Raw genomic sequence first — 18,331 nt, 5'->3', positions numbered from 1 at the left:
TTTTCTAATGTTCAACATCAGAAGTACATCAAACCTTGATGTTGATGTATACATCGAAATTTAACGTCAGGCCAATGTAAATTTTTATTCGGGATGATATTTTCAGACATATAACCGGCAATGTAGGTTCAGCTCAGTAATCACAATGGCGATTACTTGTTTCAGTTACAAAAAAAAACTGACATAAAATTGCTTTCAGTTATGATTTTGGAGTTTTAATCAAACAAAATAGGAAATAAAACTTATCACATTTAACAAAAAAGGCCTGGCAAGCCTAGTATCCTTCTTCCCGTTCAAAAACCGTATAAAATTTCAGTGAGTCATGCAAATGCATATGCTGAAATTAATGAATTTCGCAAACGCGCGTGTTTTCGGTTAGTAAAACTGGCAATTTCACCGGAAAAATACAATTGCCAGACTCATTTAGGATACCGACCAAAAAGATTTCCATTTTATTTGAGAAGCACTTTATTCAATCGCCATTGCCATGCATGGTAGGTCCATCATCATCATTTTTCATAATTGTTATGTCGAAACCAACAATGTAACTTTGAGTTTTATTATTCTATCGCAGTGTAAACAAACTACATTACACATTGGTTACCATCTAATCTCTTATGCAACGAACCACATGTTGCACAAAGGCTCCACCTCCTGCGCTTTTTCGGTTGCACAGCTGTGGGAATCGATGTTGCAGTAATTTAGAATCGACTTTTGCATTTGTCGCATAGAAATTACCGTGATTTAGTTGTAACAATGTGTGCTGCTTGGGTGATAATTCATCTTGCGCTATTTATATCAATTGAGAAAAAATCCACCAGCTTTACATTGTCGGATGAGTATTTGATACATGATATATGTATTGAGTCATGCTGGCTACTTTGAATACCATACATAATATGCAAACATACATAATATGCATGCCTCCCAAAACAGTCGCCACCTTGAATTTCAGACCGCCATCTTGGATATTTTGGTCGCCATTTTTAGATTCCAGACATCTTTCCCATATCAAATATACCCATATTGCATGGTTGAAGAACATAAAACTACATTAAACAGCCTCCATCTTGAATTTGGAGCCGCACTCTTGAATTTGGAGCCGCCATCTTGAATTTTAGAACACTGAATTGGTTATTGGTCAGACATCTTCATCATACCAAATATACCCAATTGCAGGATACTAGAACCTAAAAATTTTATCAAACCGTCGCCATCTTGAATATGGAGCTGGCATCTTGGGTTTTAGACCGCCATAATGGATATTCTTGTCGCCATTTTTGCACTCCAGACAGCTTCCGCATACCAAATATACCCATATTACATAAAAAATCCGCGATTTTGAAGTTTGAGGCCCCATCTTGAATGTTGAGTTGACATCAAGGAATTTCTGGTCTCCAGTGTTGATTTTCGAACAAAATTCGTCAACCGTGCTAAAGATTACAAAAATCGGGTCAGTTTGATGTGACACATGATAGGACTTGGTTCAATTTCATATACGGCCAGTTCTACCGGTTCTGGTCCGGATCACTGAAATGGCCATAACTCCGGAACGCCTTGACCGATCCGGACCATTTTAATAGCAAACAATGCGTTAAAATTCCGGATCGATTCAAGCTATAATCCAAAAAATCGACCTTTTTTGTACACAGACCTTGTACACAAACGCACATACATACACACAGACATCATCTCAATTCATCGAACTTAGTTGATTGGTATATGTGACTTGACCCTCCCGAGCCTTCTATCGAAAATTTGTTTTTTGAATGAACATATAGTAGACTGTTCCAAAAAATATCGATTTTCGAAAAGTCAAGGTGCTCAAACCTTAAATGAAAGATATGCATATTTGAAGTATTTTTGTGGAACATTTCGATTTTCTAAAAAAATCATTTAGAGTTTCCGCCAGGGCAATTTTTTAATTTAGATGAAAAATTTTCAAAATTAGTCCTTTTATCAGCACGAAAACTGTTCTGCCGTTAATATAACTATCATATTTTAAAAACTAATACCCTTCAAGAATGCCTCGAGGTCCATAGAAAAAAAAAAAAAATAATGAAAAAAAAAAATCATAATGAAAAAATATTACGAAAAAATTATTTTTTTTTGGGACTTTTCTTGAAAATGGGCCATTTTTCAAAAATTGCCCTGACGGAACCTCTGCATGATTTTTTAGGAAATCAAAATGTTCTACAAAAATTGAAGCCTTTTCTTTTATTAACCCGGGAGCGGTCGCGTCGTGTACTGAGTACACGCACCATGAAAAATGCACACTTGTGGTACTCAGCGTGAGCGTAGCGTCGTTGCAGGTAGCCAAAGACGCGACTGCTCGAGGGTTAAAGAAAGACAAAACATGAAACTGTTGCTGAAACATTTCCCTGGAGATATTTTTGAAGGAATTACTGAGGGATCTTTAAATTAATTCCTAGGCTAATAAAATCCTATTGTTCCTGAAAAACTTGTTGAAGACCTGGGACGATTTTCGGCTTGGCAGTTGTAATTGCAATCAAACGATCAGATATTCTCCTCCATTCGACGTTTCGATGTTTATTACATTTTCTGCAGGGAAATAGAAGTGTTAATCGCTTTTGCTCTGAAAAGCTTTGTGAAAGCATAATCCGTCTAAAACAAAAAAATTGAAAAACGTTGGGATCCACTTCTAGAACACTAATAATATTCGCAGAACTCGGTTCGCGCTTCTAACAGCAGACATATTCGAAAAAAAGAATGTTTACACGACTCTGGGAGAAATCTCAAATAACATAACAGAAGGCATTCCGAAGGAGCCTCTAGCTTGAATGTATTTTTAGAAGGATTCTCTAGTAGTATTGTTACAATAATTCCCAGTAGTACACCCGGAGGAATCGCTAGAGATGTTTCCAAAGCATATCCTCGTTGTATTCTGAAAGAATTGATTGAGGTATTTTTTAAATAGTCCTTAGGAGCACTCCTGAAAAAATCACTTACGTCATTCTGCAAGAATCTCTAGAAAGCATTTTCAGCTCAACGACCGAATCGATTATTTTCACTTCAAATTAAATTTTGCTTATCTTGTATCCTTAAATGTTTTTCATGTTATTTGTTTTTCAATATTGTTCACCTAACTTTTGAAAAGGGCTTCTTAAAATCGTAATTTTCTTCTTGAATAAATTGTAACTAGAAAACGGTTTGTTTCATTGAATTGATGTCTTCGAAGATATTTGAGAACATTTGACTTTTTAGAAAAAATACACTGAAAGTTATATTCATCGCGGATCTATGTTAGATTTCATATAATTTCAATTTCCCAAAACCCTTAACAATCGTTTTTTTTTTTGTTTTTTTTTCTGTAGAAAGCTGACTCCCAGCCTGAGAATAAACAGGATGGTTAAATGCTTCTAACTGTTTTTTTTCTCAAATTTATATTTTTAATGATTTTCAAAACAATCTAAAGGAAACAATGTTTGGATTTTTGTCACAAAAATAGATTTTACGTACAGAATTCAATGAAAAAACTATGCATTATTTTTGTCTTATATCCAATCATACTTAATTATCAGAGAATTGAAAAAAAAACAAAAAATAAGAAAAAAATGGATTTTGTTATATGTTATTCGAGACGACCTGAAAATTAATATATCTGAGATATAATCGATGCTCTTTTGATAAAAACTGTAAAACATTTAAAAAAATCTCGATAATATTTCACAAAGTTCCATACTTTTCTATTTTTTCATTTTTTTTAAATTCGCTAAACTATGGTTGTATGTAGGAAAAATATGCGTAGTTTTTTTTTTTTTCATTCGAAGTTGTACTCAGAAACTATATTTGAATCCAAACATTTAGAAGATTATTTTCTTTTTCTTGTTTTAAAAATGGATGAAAACTTAAAAAGAAATGAGAAAAAATAATTTCAAGATTTTGACCATCCTGGGTTTCTTGAAAAAAATTGAGGCTGGAAGCATCCTAAAGAAAAAGAAATGAAAAATCGAAGGACATGGTTTTTGAAAAATTGAAATTCCATGACGCCCATCATGGAACCGCGATGAGTATTACTCTCAGTGTATTTTTTCCCAACAGTCCTTTAAATATTTTCAAACATCTTCGAAGACACCCTTTAAATCGAACAAACCGTTTTTATTAATATTATTAGGTTTCTGTTTCATACGCTGTTTTCAAAAGTTAGGTGAAGAATATTGCTTAACAAAAAACATGAAACCAATGATCCAAGAAACATTGTCGAATTATCCATTCTTTTCGTAAAATTTAGTAATAAAAAATTCCAGAATTTCCTAAATTGCTCCCTGCTTGTTTCTACGATCCCTAGAGTGATCGTTTACATATTTTCTATGGATCATTTTTCTATTTTCTATGGATCGTTTTAGATTTTTTTAGGGATCATTTCCTATTTCAAGGATCATTCAATGGATCGTTTCAACCATTTCATGGACAATGTTTTATGGATCCAAATGACTGCGTTATGTTTTTCTGACATGCTTCTTTGGAATATGGAAAAGTTATTTAATGGATCATTTGGCAAATTTTCATGGATCATTCGTGTCTTTTATATGCAAAAGAATATTTTCCCATTTCGGGGTATTCCAAGGGCTTCTAAAGGAATTGCAGAGATTTTTCAAACTGAGATTATTTCATGGGCTTTTACGAGGTTTTGAGGGTTATCAGAGGAGTTCGAAGGGGATTCAGAAAGTTTCATGGGGTTTTCAGGGTGTGTTTCTGGGCATTTCATGGAGTTTAAAGACTTTTAGAAGGGTTCTCTAAGCGTTATAACGTATACATACAGAGGGTTGCAGGGCATTTCATAGACGTTTCAGAAGGTTTTATGATGTTTTCAGGGAGTTTCAGGGTATGGAGCTTCAGGGATATTTCCAAAGGTTTCAGAAGCTTACAGTGTTTCTTGGAATGTTTCTGCGACTTTTCCGGAACAATTAGCAGGGGTTTTAGAGGCGTTTCAGGGGTTCTGAAAGGATTTCAGGTGGTTGAAGGTATGATTTGGGAGCTCTCTTAATTCCTTAAACCCTTTAAAACTCACCTGAAATGCTTTTTTATCTGTATTAACGAGATTTTTCGCCCTAGGTTGAACTCGGGACCCACTCTTTACTTCCCTTCCGAAGGAAGAACTCACATTTTGCGAGTTTTTCGGAAGTGGGATTCGATCCCAGGTCCTCAGCGTGACAGTCACGTGCTTTAACCGATCTGCTCCACGTCCGGAAACACTAGAAAGCGACCCTAATACGTTCCTGAAACCAGATGAAACCCACTGGGAATTCCTGCAACGCCCCTCAAAACTTCATAAAACCACCTGAAATCTCCAAACACAACCAGAATCACACCTGAAAATCCCTTAAAATTCCATAAAACTTCTCTGACACCATTTGAAAAGCCCTAAAACGCGCAGAAACGACTTTGAAAAGACCGAGAAACCTTAGATACCTTGAAATATTCCTAAGACGTTCCTGAAATTTCGTGAAACCTCCTAAATAATCTAACCTCTTTTAGAAGCCTTTGGAAGGCCCTGAAATACCCCAACCCGTGGCATAAACAGGGTTCCAATGTACGTAGTTAAGCATAGAAATTTATAAAACAATTTGAATGAATTTTGTTCTGCCATTGGTTACAGATCTTGATAAAATTTCATTATTTGGAAACATATTGAATGGAACCAATTTTTTTAACTATCTTGCTAGAATTATACCAAAATTTGCAACTATTTTGTTAATATTCAAAAGAATATAAGAATTTTGGTATCAACAGTGGACATCTTAGTAGCTGAGAATTGCAACTAAAAATTCCTCAAGTTGATAAATTCAGAAAGGGAAACTTCGACTATGGAAACTTTAAGTTGATAACATAAAGAAAACTAACAAGATATGCATAAAAAAGCAGAAGCTAAAGAAGAAGCAGCATCGAATCATAATTTATCACCGGAAAGAGATTTCCTATCTCTGACGGCTCCACCTGCAAAACGAAATCATCCCTCTGTCTTCCCACAAGCAATCAGCTAGCTACCATCAAATAGCTCAATCTCATCACCATTCTCGGTCACGCCGTTTAAACTCTCAGCACCCCCCAGCCTGAGATCAATCCCAATTAATGACACTCTTTCTGCCTTCTGACTCAAGTTTCCTTCCCCATCCCACCCCCAACACCGGAAGCTACTTCTTAGCCCCTTAATCCATTGAATCCAACCCATGGGAACGAGCTAATTCCATCGTCTCGGAACCCAGCGAGCGCAACAATATTGGTGCTGCGTTTTATGGATTACCCATAAAAGCTGATTAATCGCCTCTATTAAAAAGTTATCAAACTTTTACCTGGCTCCGGCGTGCAACTGGCTTGGCTGGCTGGGGCAAGCAGTAGATCACCGGGGCCGGGTCATTAAATGTTAGCCCAAGGGGGTGCTGAGCCACGCCGGCTTTATAGCTTTCTCTCTCTCGGTACATCCACTTCCGTATCGCATTATTCGCATCGTCGACAACAAAAGCATCCATCGGTGGAAAGGCCAGGACCAGTCAGCATCTCCAGGATCGCGTGGGAAGTTGATGAATAAGTCATCAAATGGAAAAGTTGGATACGGTGGTGATGGCACAGCAGCAGCCACCATACCACCCCACACGATACGATAGCTTTGCTTTATCATTCTTCAATTTCCCATCGTTTGCAAACACCTGCCATTGATGATGAGCAGTGAGTGTGGGGGGACAGGTTGAGCTTTGATACTGGCGGCTTAACAAGGCAGGATTCCAAGAAGCTTGAACTGGCTGCCTCACTGTAGGTTCAAGTCTCAATGCGGGATTAGAAGTTCCCGTTCCTGGTAGTGGCAAACCGTTGCGTGAAACTCTCGCGCCACTGGATGATGAAAGGCTATTGCACTACTCAAGGGGGACATCATTAATGGTTATTCCTGCGGGATGGTCTCAGTGGGAGAAGATTGACTGATTTAATAAGGTGATTATATCGATGGATGGACGTTCTAGCACTGTGCAGTTCATACACCATGATTGAAGACAGTACATAGTTGAGAGATAATATTGGCAAGATATCGAAACATTGTTCAAATTTCCAAATTTCTCCTTGAGGAAGTTTTTTGAAATTTCGTCTACTTCATCAACTTGTTGATGTGGAACACTTTGGTAGTTTTTAGCCTGATAAAATTTCAACAAATTTCAATTCAGCTACATTGCTTTTTTCCCAATTTTATTTTTTTCTTTCAATATTTAACCTCGAAACAGCCGCGAATACTTCGGCTTCCCAAACTTACATAGTTTTAAGGCAGTAATAAATTGTAAAATTTAAAATCATTGCAAAAACTAAAGATTTCGGCTCAGTTATGCCCATGTGGCGCCCGAGCCTTCCAAATGAACGAATTAGTAAAAAAAACAAAATACTTTGCTTTATGTGAGCGTAGCTAGATTACACAAAAATGAAATTGAAAAAAAATGTGACTGATACAGAAACTGCCTTTTGACGTTTATTTCCGTCCTTCATCCTAAATGTGCCGACATTTTTGAACGAACCCTCAAACAAACATAGTATATTAGTGTATAACAATATTCCAAAATAAATTACAATACTTACCCCAAACTAGCGGCGAAAATTCCCGCGACAAAGATTCCCGTCATGAATGGGATGTGACCGAAAACGTCCATCACGTAGAACGGCATCAGCTGGTCCTTTTCGGTGATCTGTCCCGAGCGCAGCGGATCGCACTGATGGTAATGCGCAAAAGTCATCAGACCCGTGTAGAAGTTGAACAGGAAAACCAACACCAATCCTGTTTTCCAAAAAACGAACAGAAACAAAAAAAAACAGAAACAAAAACGTAAATGAAAAGCGAGAAACACCAGAACGACGTCATTTCAAAGCGAATCCGGACAGAAATCAGTCTCGTGAGCAACTAGCGTAAAAATAACAACTTTTTCGTGGCAGCAACAAATTGAACAAAAATTTAATTATCTCGAGCAAATAAATGGTTGATCGTATGCAAGGATGCCGCTAGCAGCAGCTAGCGCGCGCTGTGCGATTGATGGGAGTGCAAAATAACTTCAAATTTCATCCGATGCCGAAGCCGGAGTGAATGCGGCGGAGAGCGATAGTATCAAGCCACTATGGCAACAACAACAAAAACTGGCAATCTATCAAAAAACTATCGGTGGATTTTTTTGTATTTTCCGGGAGATGGATCCCATCAATCTGGGGTGTAAGACCAACTAGGCATTTTTCACCAAATGTTGAACTCTGTCCAGTTGGCAGGTGCTTTTAGAAATTTCGATCAGGGGGAAAAATGGGAAGTAAATTAAATTGATGCAATTTTTGAGTCTAACCCATAAATCAACAGGCATTTTGTTTGGAAGTTTGGGTTCTTTTATATACACAAAACAAGCTTTTTTCAAGGAAATGATATGTAAAAAATACCGTAAACTGGGGTGTTGTTGATCAGTGGGGTGAACCTGATCACTCAATTACCCGCGGATATCGACTTTCAAGGAAGCAACAATTCTATTTTTACCATTCGCAATCCAATGACGTAACATTAAAATGGAATGGTAACATCCTTGAGAATCGATATTCGTGGGTAATTGAGTGTCCAGGTTCACCCCACTGATCAACTACACCCCATTTTGCGGTATTCATATAAGTATTTGTTATAACAGAAGATTCAAGAAAAAGTTTATAATAAGCATTTATCGTCATTTTGATTTCAAAATTTCAGATATAGATATAGTCTCAATAGTTCACATATCCTGTGTAGAGGAGATACCCGATAATCTGTGTAGATGAAGAGGTACACTCGGTGTCTTATAGCAACAGTATCAAACTTGCTTTCCTTTATTTGCCGGAAAACGTAAGGATGTCACCGTTGTCGATCATTTTAAACTGAAGCAAGCGCTGAGCAGCATACGGATATAAAAACGAAACCGCAGTTCTTGCCTCACTTCACAATATACCCAATGTAACAAATGTAAACAACTTGCCTGTCTGAGTTATATTGACCCCAACATCATATTAGTGATAAACTTTTATATCTCCTTATTCAATAAGGAACTGAATGAATGGAAATTTATAATATTCATGTTCTGAACGGCAAGCACAAATTAGACGGCAATAAGTTGAAAATGCGATGGAACTCATGTGAAATAGAAATCAGTTTTCTAAATTTTCGAAAAGCAAGCTAAATGACCAATGACTTTCTCGTCGACATCCTTCTAGCAAGATTTATCATCAATTTTCTCCCTACGAGTGCTCATCACAACTTATCAATTGTATTTTAATCGCTTGCGATTGAAATGTTCATTCAAAATCGATGAACAGATGCAAATATTTAGATGGCAAAACGAGCATGATGTAGCTCGCAAACGATTTTGTACTTATTTGACCGTGTCGCCACTCACGCGCACGTTATTGTTGGGAATGCTCGACACACACGCTGATGAAATACATATCGCATATACTGACACTATACCAATAAAAATTTTCAGACGACGATGCATCGCGATAAGCTCATCGACATCAAGAAAAGCTTAGCTGGAAGGCAACTGCTCAACGGTAACGGTGAAAAGGAATAACCTACAGGGCTGATCAGCATCGAGTACGTTCGTGTGCAATTCGTACGGAAGGTTGGTTTGGCAAAACGAAAGAGGGTGAAAACGTATTCGTTGCAATGCAATTCGCATTATATCACGATTTTTTTTTTCATTGAATAACAAGCTTGTTTCTTATGCGTTCAAAGAAGATTACAGGGTTTTCCTAGGTACCTGCTCAATAACCCATCATCGTCAGAAGTTCAACAATTGAATGAAGAATATGAGTTTTTGAAAAGTTTGAGACCCATTTATGCAAGGTATTTTTCAATGAAACTCGTGGAATCCCAAAAGGACTGGTAGTCAAATCAGCAGGGAATCCCAAGTTTGATCTCCAGAAACTCTTGGTAATATTTTCAACGTATTTCTAGTGACACCTTAGAGATCCGAATTCAAGTCATATTTAACTCTCCAGCGGAAACATTACAAAAAAGCCGATAATGAGGTTTTTTTTATGCTGAAAAGTATACACTTGCCCATAGAATCTGTCATGAATCCATGACATTGGCATTTTGGCATTTTTGTTAGATCCCAGAGGTATCCATTTCTATAGCTCCTGTTGAAATTTTAATGATGTTACCATCAGACTCAATACCGATAATTTGGAGAGAGCCAATGTGATTCGTTGAGCTGTTATCTTAATTTTTAAAGGTTTCTTCTAATATTTCCCTTTTGACACTTTGTGATATTACTTGTAAACTTCTGACAAGATGCACAAACTCACCTTGAGACCTCAAGATTCTTAGAAATCATTCCTATTTTAAGCTGGATCTCGTATAAGTTCTAAGAAGATGGAAATTAAATCTTTGATTGACTCTCTATATGGCCATGGTATGGCGGTGGATCACTAATGAATTATCTGAAAAACTAGTTGCGGTACTATTGAATACTTAACAAGTTCCTTAGCAATAGTCACAGTTACATCCTACAAAGATTGGAGGTAGGTAGATCCACACTATATAATCAGAAGGCCGGCTCCAGAGGCACGTTATCCTCCATTTGGGACATTTGTGCCATCGCCATACATATGAGCCTATTTCATCATTTACCTGAGGGAGAATGGGACAAGGGATGGGAATAGGGAAAGGGAAAGGTGATGAAATAGGAAGGGGTGCCCTAGAAGAGGGAATGAACGCATAAGCGCAACGAGAGCTCATAGCTCATACCACAACGGGGTTAATCAGTGCCCTGAAAAGGACACTAAAACGCATAAACGTAAAAAGAGCCTATAGCTCATTGGAGGTAGCTTGCGCCGTCACGCGACTTTCAATATGACATAGAAAGGCACGTCATCAAAAGCATCCTCAATATTCAAGAAATCACCCAAGCAAAAAACTACGTTTGAGCGAGTGCTTTCTTGAAAACGTATACAACTTTGTGTAAAAGAGTCACTGTGGACATCCCAAATTGGGAGACATGTGAGTTCACATGAACAGGCATGTTAGCCAGACAAACATCACAGATGTGATAATCGACAATGCGTTTCGAGCATTTCAGAAAGAACGACGAAACCAGATAAATCTGGAACTTATTCCTTCTTTTACAACGCACGCACCCTTTCGGAATAAAACTACAGAGTAATTTCACGCCATGAAAATACCCAATAGAAAACTATAAGAGTTCAAAACATGTTTGAAAAGCTCAAATCCCTCTGGAGAAAAATAGCCCCATTTGCTCCAGGAGATTTGAAGTAAGCAGAGCTTTTTAGTGCCCACTAAATCGATGCTATAGCTACAATCCTCGGGGTAGAAGCTAAAGATTCGTAGATATACAAAAGACTGGTTTATCCGAAGATATTTAGAGCTTGAACAGGTCCGAGTTCCATTCAGGATTACCTCTTGCGGTCCGCACAGACCGCAGAGGACAAGCTTCTTTCAAAGTATTAGCTATGGTATACCACAATGAAGGGCGTTGTAATAACAAAACCATAATGAAACTCTCTTGGAGTAGCAATGGAAGCGAGTTATCCATAAAATGCGATCGCAACCAATTATTACAGGTACCCTAGCTTGTAAAGCAGGGACGCCTGAATACGCAAAGTTTGCGAAGGAACACTCCAAAGTGCAAAAAGGTCAAATAGAGGGTCCTCATCTGACACAGGCCAATCAGTCAACTCATGACAAGTTCTGCTCATGCAGAGTTGGGTTAGGTGCAATTCTATGTTAAGTTAACCATGAACTGTACTACCTAAGTATTCCATCAAACTGAAGCATCTCAAATCAATGTTTGAGCTACTTCAGATGCCAAATATCAGCGAAAAGATGCTGAAAACAAGAGCTTGCTTGAAGGCATCCACAAGGAAAGGTTGAAACATACTGTTAACGTTATTCTAAAATATAGCGTGCTCGATGCACGACAGTTCATCTATAATGAAAAAAGCAAAGCTGGGTTCACAAGGTCACCTATATGTACAGAAGTTAGCCTACGAAAATGAACTTTTTGAAGTAGATCCACTTGGGCTACATACGCTTTTTACGCTGAAAATTGATCTGAGGTTTCCTTGCCGTAGCCACCACCCAAACTAGACAGGATTACACTCTTCACAATCACAGCACAAAAAGGAAACATCAACGACGAACCAAATTGGTGTCAATTGAAAAACGCCAATGGCGAAAACGCATTTAGCGAACCCATATAGGCAGTAATGTAAGCTAATTATCAACAATTGAATAACCCCGCCCTTATTTAGCCTCAAATTTGAGACTTAAGAAGGGCAACTGATTATCTCGGAGAAACGCAAGGTCCACTGCACCATTGCTCCGGTTAGCGCAGTAAGGGCGTAATACTGTCGAGGACGCCCTAATTCTCCACAGGCTCCGTTTGTGGTTAGGTTTTTATTAGACCCCCCTAACCATTCATTCTTTGGCACGGTAAGCATAAAGCCGCATAACACCATGAATTAGGGGTCACCTGTTTAGTGGACTCTTACCACTGGATCAGGCGGTCCGTAGTGTTATTCTTAGCCAATTGAGACAACCGCTACCGACACTACACAGCTATCTAGGCTGATCGGGAAAAAAAGTTAACATTGATGGTCAACTTCCAAACGAACCCGAACAGCCGACAAAAAGATGGAGATTAAATCTTTGATTGACTCTCTATATGGCCATGGTATGACGGTGGATCACTAATGAATTATCTGAAAAACTAGTTGCGGTACTATTGAATACTTAACAAGTTCCTTAGCAATAGTCACAGTTACATCCTACCAAGATTGAAGGTGGGTAGATCCACACTAAATAATGTTTCGATTTCTTGCGCGATCGCTGGCACTCTATTGAGAAATCTGGAGCATTTGAGAAATTCTTGGAAAGGGTCCTTTGTAGGTCCACGCTAGATTCCACTAGAGGCTCTTGTGTGATCTTTTGGCAACGAAGGACTAGCGTTAGGGTTAGATCATGCCTGATTCCATACGAGAGCTTTATAGTGGATTCTCAGTAAATAACATGGAATACTCTCATCAAAATCTTCAAGAATCTAGTTCAGGTTTGTTTCGGAATACCAGCCAACAAGAAAATTGTGGGTTACCTGAAAAACTTATTATTGTTTCTACATTCATTCAGATAATATTCCAGAAGCTGCTAGTGTTCTAGAAGATAGTGTTCTAATCCGACTACTTTATGTGAACTTTCATATCAATTAGCAAAAATAATACTGCTTAGAAAACTTCAGAGCAAGTCCTGCAGGAATTCATCCAGAAATTCATCTTATAATATCTTTAGGAGTTCCCCTAAGAAATCCTCCAGAAATTCCACCAATGATTACTCAAGGAATTTCTCCAATAATTCATCCAGGAATTCCTCCAAGACATCTGCCTAGAATTCTTCCAAAAATCCTACAGGAATTTCCCCATAAATTTATCAGAAGTATCTTAAAGACTTCTGACAGGAATTCCGCCAAGAATGTCATTAGGAATTTTGCCAGAAATACCTCCAGAGTTTTTTTTTTTTTCAATAAATTCCCCAAGAAGTCATAAAAAGAAATTCCTTCATGTATACACCCAAGATTCTTCAGGAAACTTCCACAAATTCCTTAAGAAAATAATCCTGGGACAACTTCAGGGATTCCTTTGAGAAGTCTTTCAAGCATTTCTTCAGAAACTGCTCCGAGACTTCTTCCAAGAATTCTTCTAAGAATCCCTCTAACATATTCTCCAAATATTCTCCTAGGAGATTTTCTAAGAATTTCTTCAGGCATTCCTCCAAAGCTTATGCTAAGAAGTCTTTCATGAACTCCAACAGAAACTCTAATAAGAATTTCTCCAAGACCTGCTCTAATACTTCTGTAAAAAAAAATCCTCCAAGACTCCCTTCAGGAATTTGACCAGAGATTTCTTTATAAATATTATCTAGCAGTACCTCGAATGATATTTCAATAAATAACTTCAGGAATTCTTAAAGGAAATCTTTAAACAATTCCTCCAGGAATTCCCCAAAGAATTCCTTCAGGGAATCCTCCATAAATTCCTCCGAGACATCCGCAGAGATTGTTCCAATAATCCTTTCCAGAAATGCCTTCCTAGAATTTCTTCAGGATTACCACCAATATTTTTTCAAGAATTTCACCAAGGTTCTCTCTAGGATTTTCTGCAGGAATTCCTTGAAGAATTCTTTCGGGAATTCTTACAAGAATTCCAACAAGAATATTCCAGGAATTTCCTCAAGAATTCCTTGAAGAAATTTCTGATGGAAACACTGGAGGAATTCCTAAAGTACTTTCTGGAAGAATTCATGTAGTAGTTTGTAAAGGATTTTTTATAGAATTTCCTGAGGAAATTCTTAGAAGAATTCCTGAAGGATTTCCTTGAGGAATTCCTTGAGGAATTTATGTTTTTTTTTTAATTTTCATTTTCGGGAGAAATTTTTTGAGAATTTCCTGTAGTATTTCTTGTAAAAATTCATGGAGTAATTCCTGGAGATATTCCTAAAATAAATCCTGGAAGAATTCCCGCGAGGAATTCCTAAAGTATTTCCCGGAACAATTTCTGGAGAAATTGCTGGAGGATTTCCTGGCATAATTCTTGAAGGAATTCTTGGATGGATTTCTGGAGGAGTTCCTGGAGAAATTTCTGGAGGAGTTTCTGGAGAAATTCCTTAAGTAATTCATACAGCAATTCCTACAGTTATTCCTGGAGGAATGCCTGGAATGATTCCTGGAGGAATACCTGGAAAAATTCCTGGAATATTTCTTGTTGAAATTCTTGAAGTATTTCCCGAAGTAATTCCTAGATGAATTCCTGAAGAAATTCCAGAAGGAATTCGTAGAGTAATTTCTGGAGAAATTCTTGGAGGAATTCCTTGAGAAATAACTGATGGAATTGCTGGAAGGACCCCTGTGAGAAATTCCTGGGAGAGTTTCTGGAGGAATCCCTTGATGAATTCCTACATGAATTTGCAGTTATTCCTGGAGAAAGTCCTGAAGGTATTTTTTTTTAATTTTTATTTATGTGTATTTTAACTTAAATACTAATTCTACACTCCTGAAGGTATTGCTGAAGGAAGTCTTGGAAGTCCTTGGAAGAATTCCTGGAGTAATTCCTGAAAGAATTCCTAGAGGAAACTCTGGAGGAATCCCTGGAGGAATTCCTGGATGAACTCCTGGATGAGCCTATCGAAGATTCCATGGAAGAATTCGTGAAGGAATCCCTGAAAAACTTCCTGGAGGATTCCCAGGAGAAAATTCTGGATTACCTGGAGGAGTTCCTCCTAGAGGAATTCCATAATAGCTCCTGAAGATATTTTCAAGAAACTGCCAGGAATCACATGAAGGATTACGGAAGGAAGTTCTGGAGGCATTTTCTAGAAACTCGTAGAGGTATTCGTGAAGACCAACACGATAATTTTCTTAGGGACTCCTGGAGGAATTTCCGAGGAACGCCTGGAGGACTTCTTGTGTAATTTCTGACACTTACTATACTATAAAGTTCATTTGTATGTCAGTGGTTGCACAAATAACACAAAGAGATACTCAAAATATTATGAAATACAACAGAAATAATCGTAAAAGAATTAGGGTAATTGATCCGATCATGGAGGAGTTAAGCGCTGGGTTCATGTTTAAACCACAATTGTATCGCCCCAAGCAAACTTTTTACATGGATTGAATTGAAAATAATAAAATCCATCCTTAATCTACGGGAAAATAACAAAATATTGCCACTTTGATGTTGTTATGAGCATTTTATTCGTTTTTATCTGAAAGATCATTGTGTTCCTAATGTTGCGGTATGTGTTCCTAATGTTGCGGTATTTTGTTCCTATTGTTGCGGTATCCCATTGAAATCATATGGGATACCGCAACATTAGGAACACTACCGCAATAATAGGAACACAGCAGCAAACACATTTATGAAAATATTTTTTTAAAATAGGTTTTTGGGCAAATCTTAAGCAAACAAATGGTGCAATCTCATAATTTAAGCACCATACATCTATTAAAAATACCTTTAGGTAACATTTCAGTCGAAAAAGTGCTCAATTGCCATTACCGCAACAATAGGTACTACCGCAACGATGGGAACAATTACCCTACATCGATGAAGTAAAGTGATACAATAGCATAGCTTGTAGAGCTTGATGGCCTTAATTTCAGAATAGTTTTGATGACCTAGATTATCAAGTGATTGTTGCTAAGTTATCAGAATTGAACTTTGAGGCTCTAAGAGTAGCGTAGATTATATTGCGTGAGCATTTGCTACAATGAAAATATCCAAAGTTTAACAGATATTGCGACCCATACTTCAAAATACATTGGGTCTATTTGTATGCCAGTGGACACCATCATACCAACACATAGAGATACTCGTAATATTATCAGATGGAACAAGACACAATCGTGAAAGAATTATGCCAATAGAGTGAAGAGAAACAAGAGTAGATCCTGTAAACCTTGAAGTTCCTAATTCCAGAATAGTTTGGAAAGCCTGGAATATCCCATGAGTGTACCAAAAGCATTATAGTTGCGCACTGAGGCTCCATCAGCAGTATAAACTACATTTCACGAATATTTTTTTTTTCTACATGTATGTAGATATTGTATCTTGAAAGTGTATTGGACGCCATTTGTATTTTACGGAATGTCCCACTTCCACAATGTTGAGTTGCTCGTAGCATTGCGAGGTCTAAAAGACATCAATGTGGCTAAATGTCTTGGATAGAGTGATTATAAATGATAAACGATGGTAGATGTAGTAGATCAAAGGAAAAGGTTTCCAGAGTACTTTGGATGACCTTGATCACCCAATACTAGTACGTACCATGAATTTTCTTGGGGTGCTTTGCGGCTTTTTGAGTACTGTAGACTATGTTCTGTGATCTTTCATCGTGTATAAAGTTTGGTTTAGAATGTTAGATTTGTGACACAAACTTTACAGTACTTTGGAGGCCTTAGAATAGCTCTGGCATCAAAACTTCGAGGGGTAGTAATACATCGCATGTCAAGGATCAGTGAAAACTATTGTAGATTAGCAAACGATGAAATTTGAGCAAAAATATGTAAAATTTATTTTAAAGAAATACAAAAAAGCCACGTATTTTCGGCTACCAGCAGAAGCGGAAGTCCGCAAAGGGGGGAGGTATCATGCATTTCTTAGCACAACTATTCCCTTTGACTATACAAAAAACTCCACTGTAAAATGTTTCACAACAAAGAATATCTTGCATTTCTACCAAAAGAAGATCGTCTCGGGTGTTAACGGGTTAAAGCGATTGATAACGAAAGAGCGAATTGAACAGGTTACGAGTTGCTTATCAAGAGTGGGATGAATGTGAGCCCTAAATCAAGCTTATAACACAAATGTGTTGCTCTCTTGTCTCTGAGTTTTTATCACCTATAAGGAATAGGATGCAATAAATGAAGTACTAGATTGAAAGTAGTGAGCTGGATTTTTGTATGGTGAGATGAATAATTCTCCATTTCTGCAATGCTATGGCGCAAACAGCGTGGGTTATATGATATCTTGCCTAATTTGATGCTGTTTAAGCAAAACTTTGGGTAACTGTGTTGTTAAAGTAACAAAAAATAAATGATACAACTACAAAGTTACCCATACATTTGCTCAAACAGCATCAAATTAGTCAAGAAATCATATAACCCACGCTGTTTGCGCCATTTCATTGCAGAAATGAAAAATTAATCATCTCATCATACAAAAGTCCAGCTCACTACTTTCAATCTAGTACTTTAATGAATCCCATTTAGCTTTTTTTTCCACTCCCAGTGACCGTATAAACAATCCCATATTGAAGCACGCTGCCAACCGAAAAGCTGTGGCATCACTTGCCGCCCATTTTTCAGACCCCAATGAGGCCCCACACGAGACTGCGTGCGATAGACACAAACAAACTAGCAACTAGACTTACCGAGAATCGCAAAACAAACTGCCTTTTTCGCCTTTTTCATCGATTTTAATGACATACATTTTTGAACGGACGCTTGATTTGTGCAGAAGAGGGACGTCCAGTAGAAGAACCCTCCGATTACGACCGAGTAGATCGAATGGCGGGTGGTCGGGTTGGTGCTGGTACTGTGTGTGATTGGTAGTTGTCATGTCGTACATCGAGCGCACGGTGCCACCACCGTCGTGTTCGTGTTTTTTTTTTTTCGTTGAGTAGCGCCAGGCACCACGGCATCCAGATTTGGGAGCAACCAGCGCACCATTGACGACCCAGAAGAGCACGACCCAGCCCGGCAGGCAGCCGCAGCCGCGAAGGGCGGAGATGAATTAGCATTAGGTCGCCCACCATCAGCGG

General features: G+C 37.9%; 1 protein-coding gene across 1 annotated transcript in view; it reads right to left on the bottom strand.

Annotated features, from left to right (window-relative positions):
* LOC109404759 (sodium-coupled monocarboxylate transporter 1) overlaps nucleotides 1-18,331 on the bottom strand; it is a 247,588-nt gene that overhangs the window by 132,370 nt on the left and 96,887 nt on the right. Inside the window, exons 7-8 of the mRNA XM_029870294.2 lie at nucleotides 17,942-18,105; nucleotides 7,579-7,774 (exon numbers count right to left, since the gene is read on the bottom strand). Coding sequence (XP_029726154.1) covers nucleotides 7,579-7,774; nucleotides 17,942-18,105 — 360 coding nt within the window. The remainder of the gene's footprint in view (nucleotides 1-7,578; nucleotides 7,775-17,941; nucleotides 18,106-18,331) is intronic.

Source organism: Aedes albopictus, chromosome 2 (genome assembly GCF_035046485.1).
Source record: "Aedes albopictus strain Foshan chromosome 2, AalbF5, whole genome shotgun sequence".
Lineage (NCBI taxonomy): Eukaryota > Metazoa > Arthropoda > Insecta > Diptera > Culicidae > Aedes > Aedes albopictus.
This window is presented reverse-complemented; position numbering and strand designations above follow the sequence as displayed.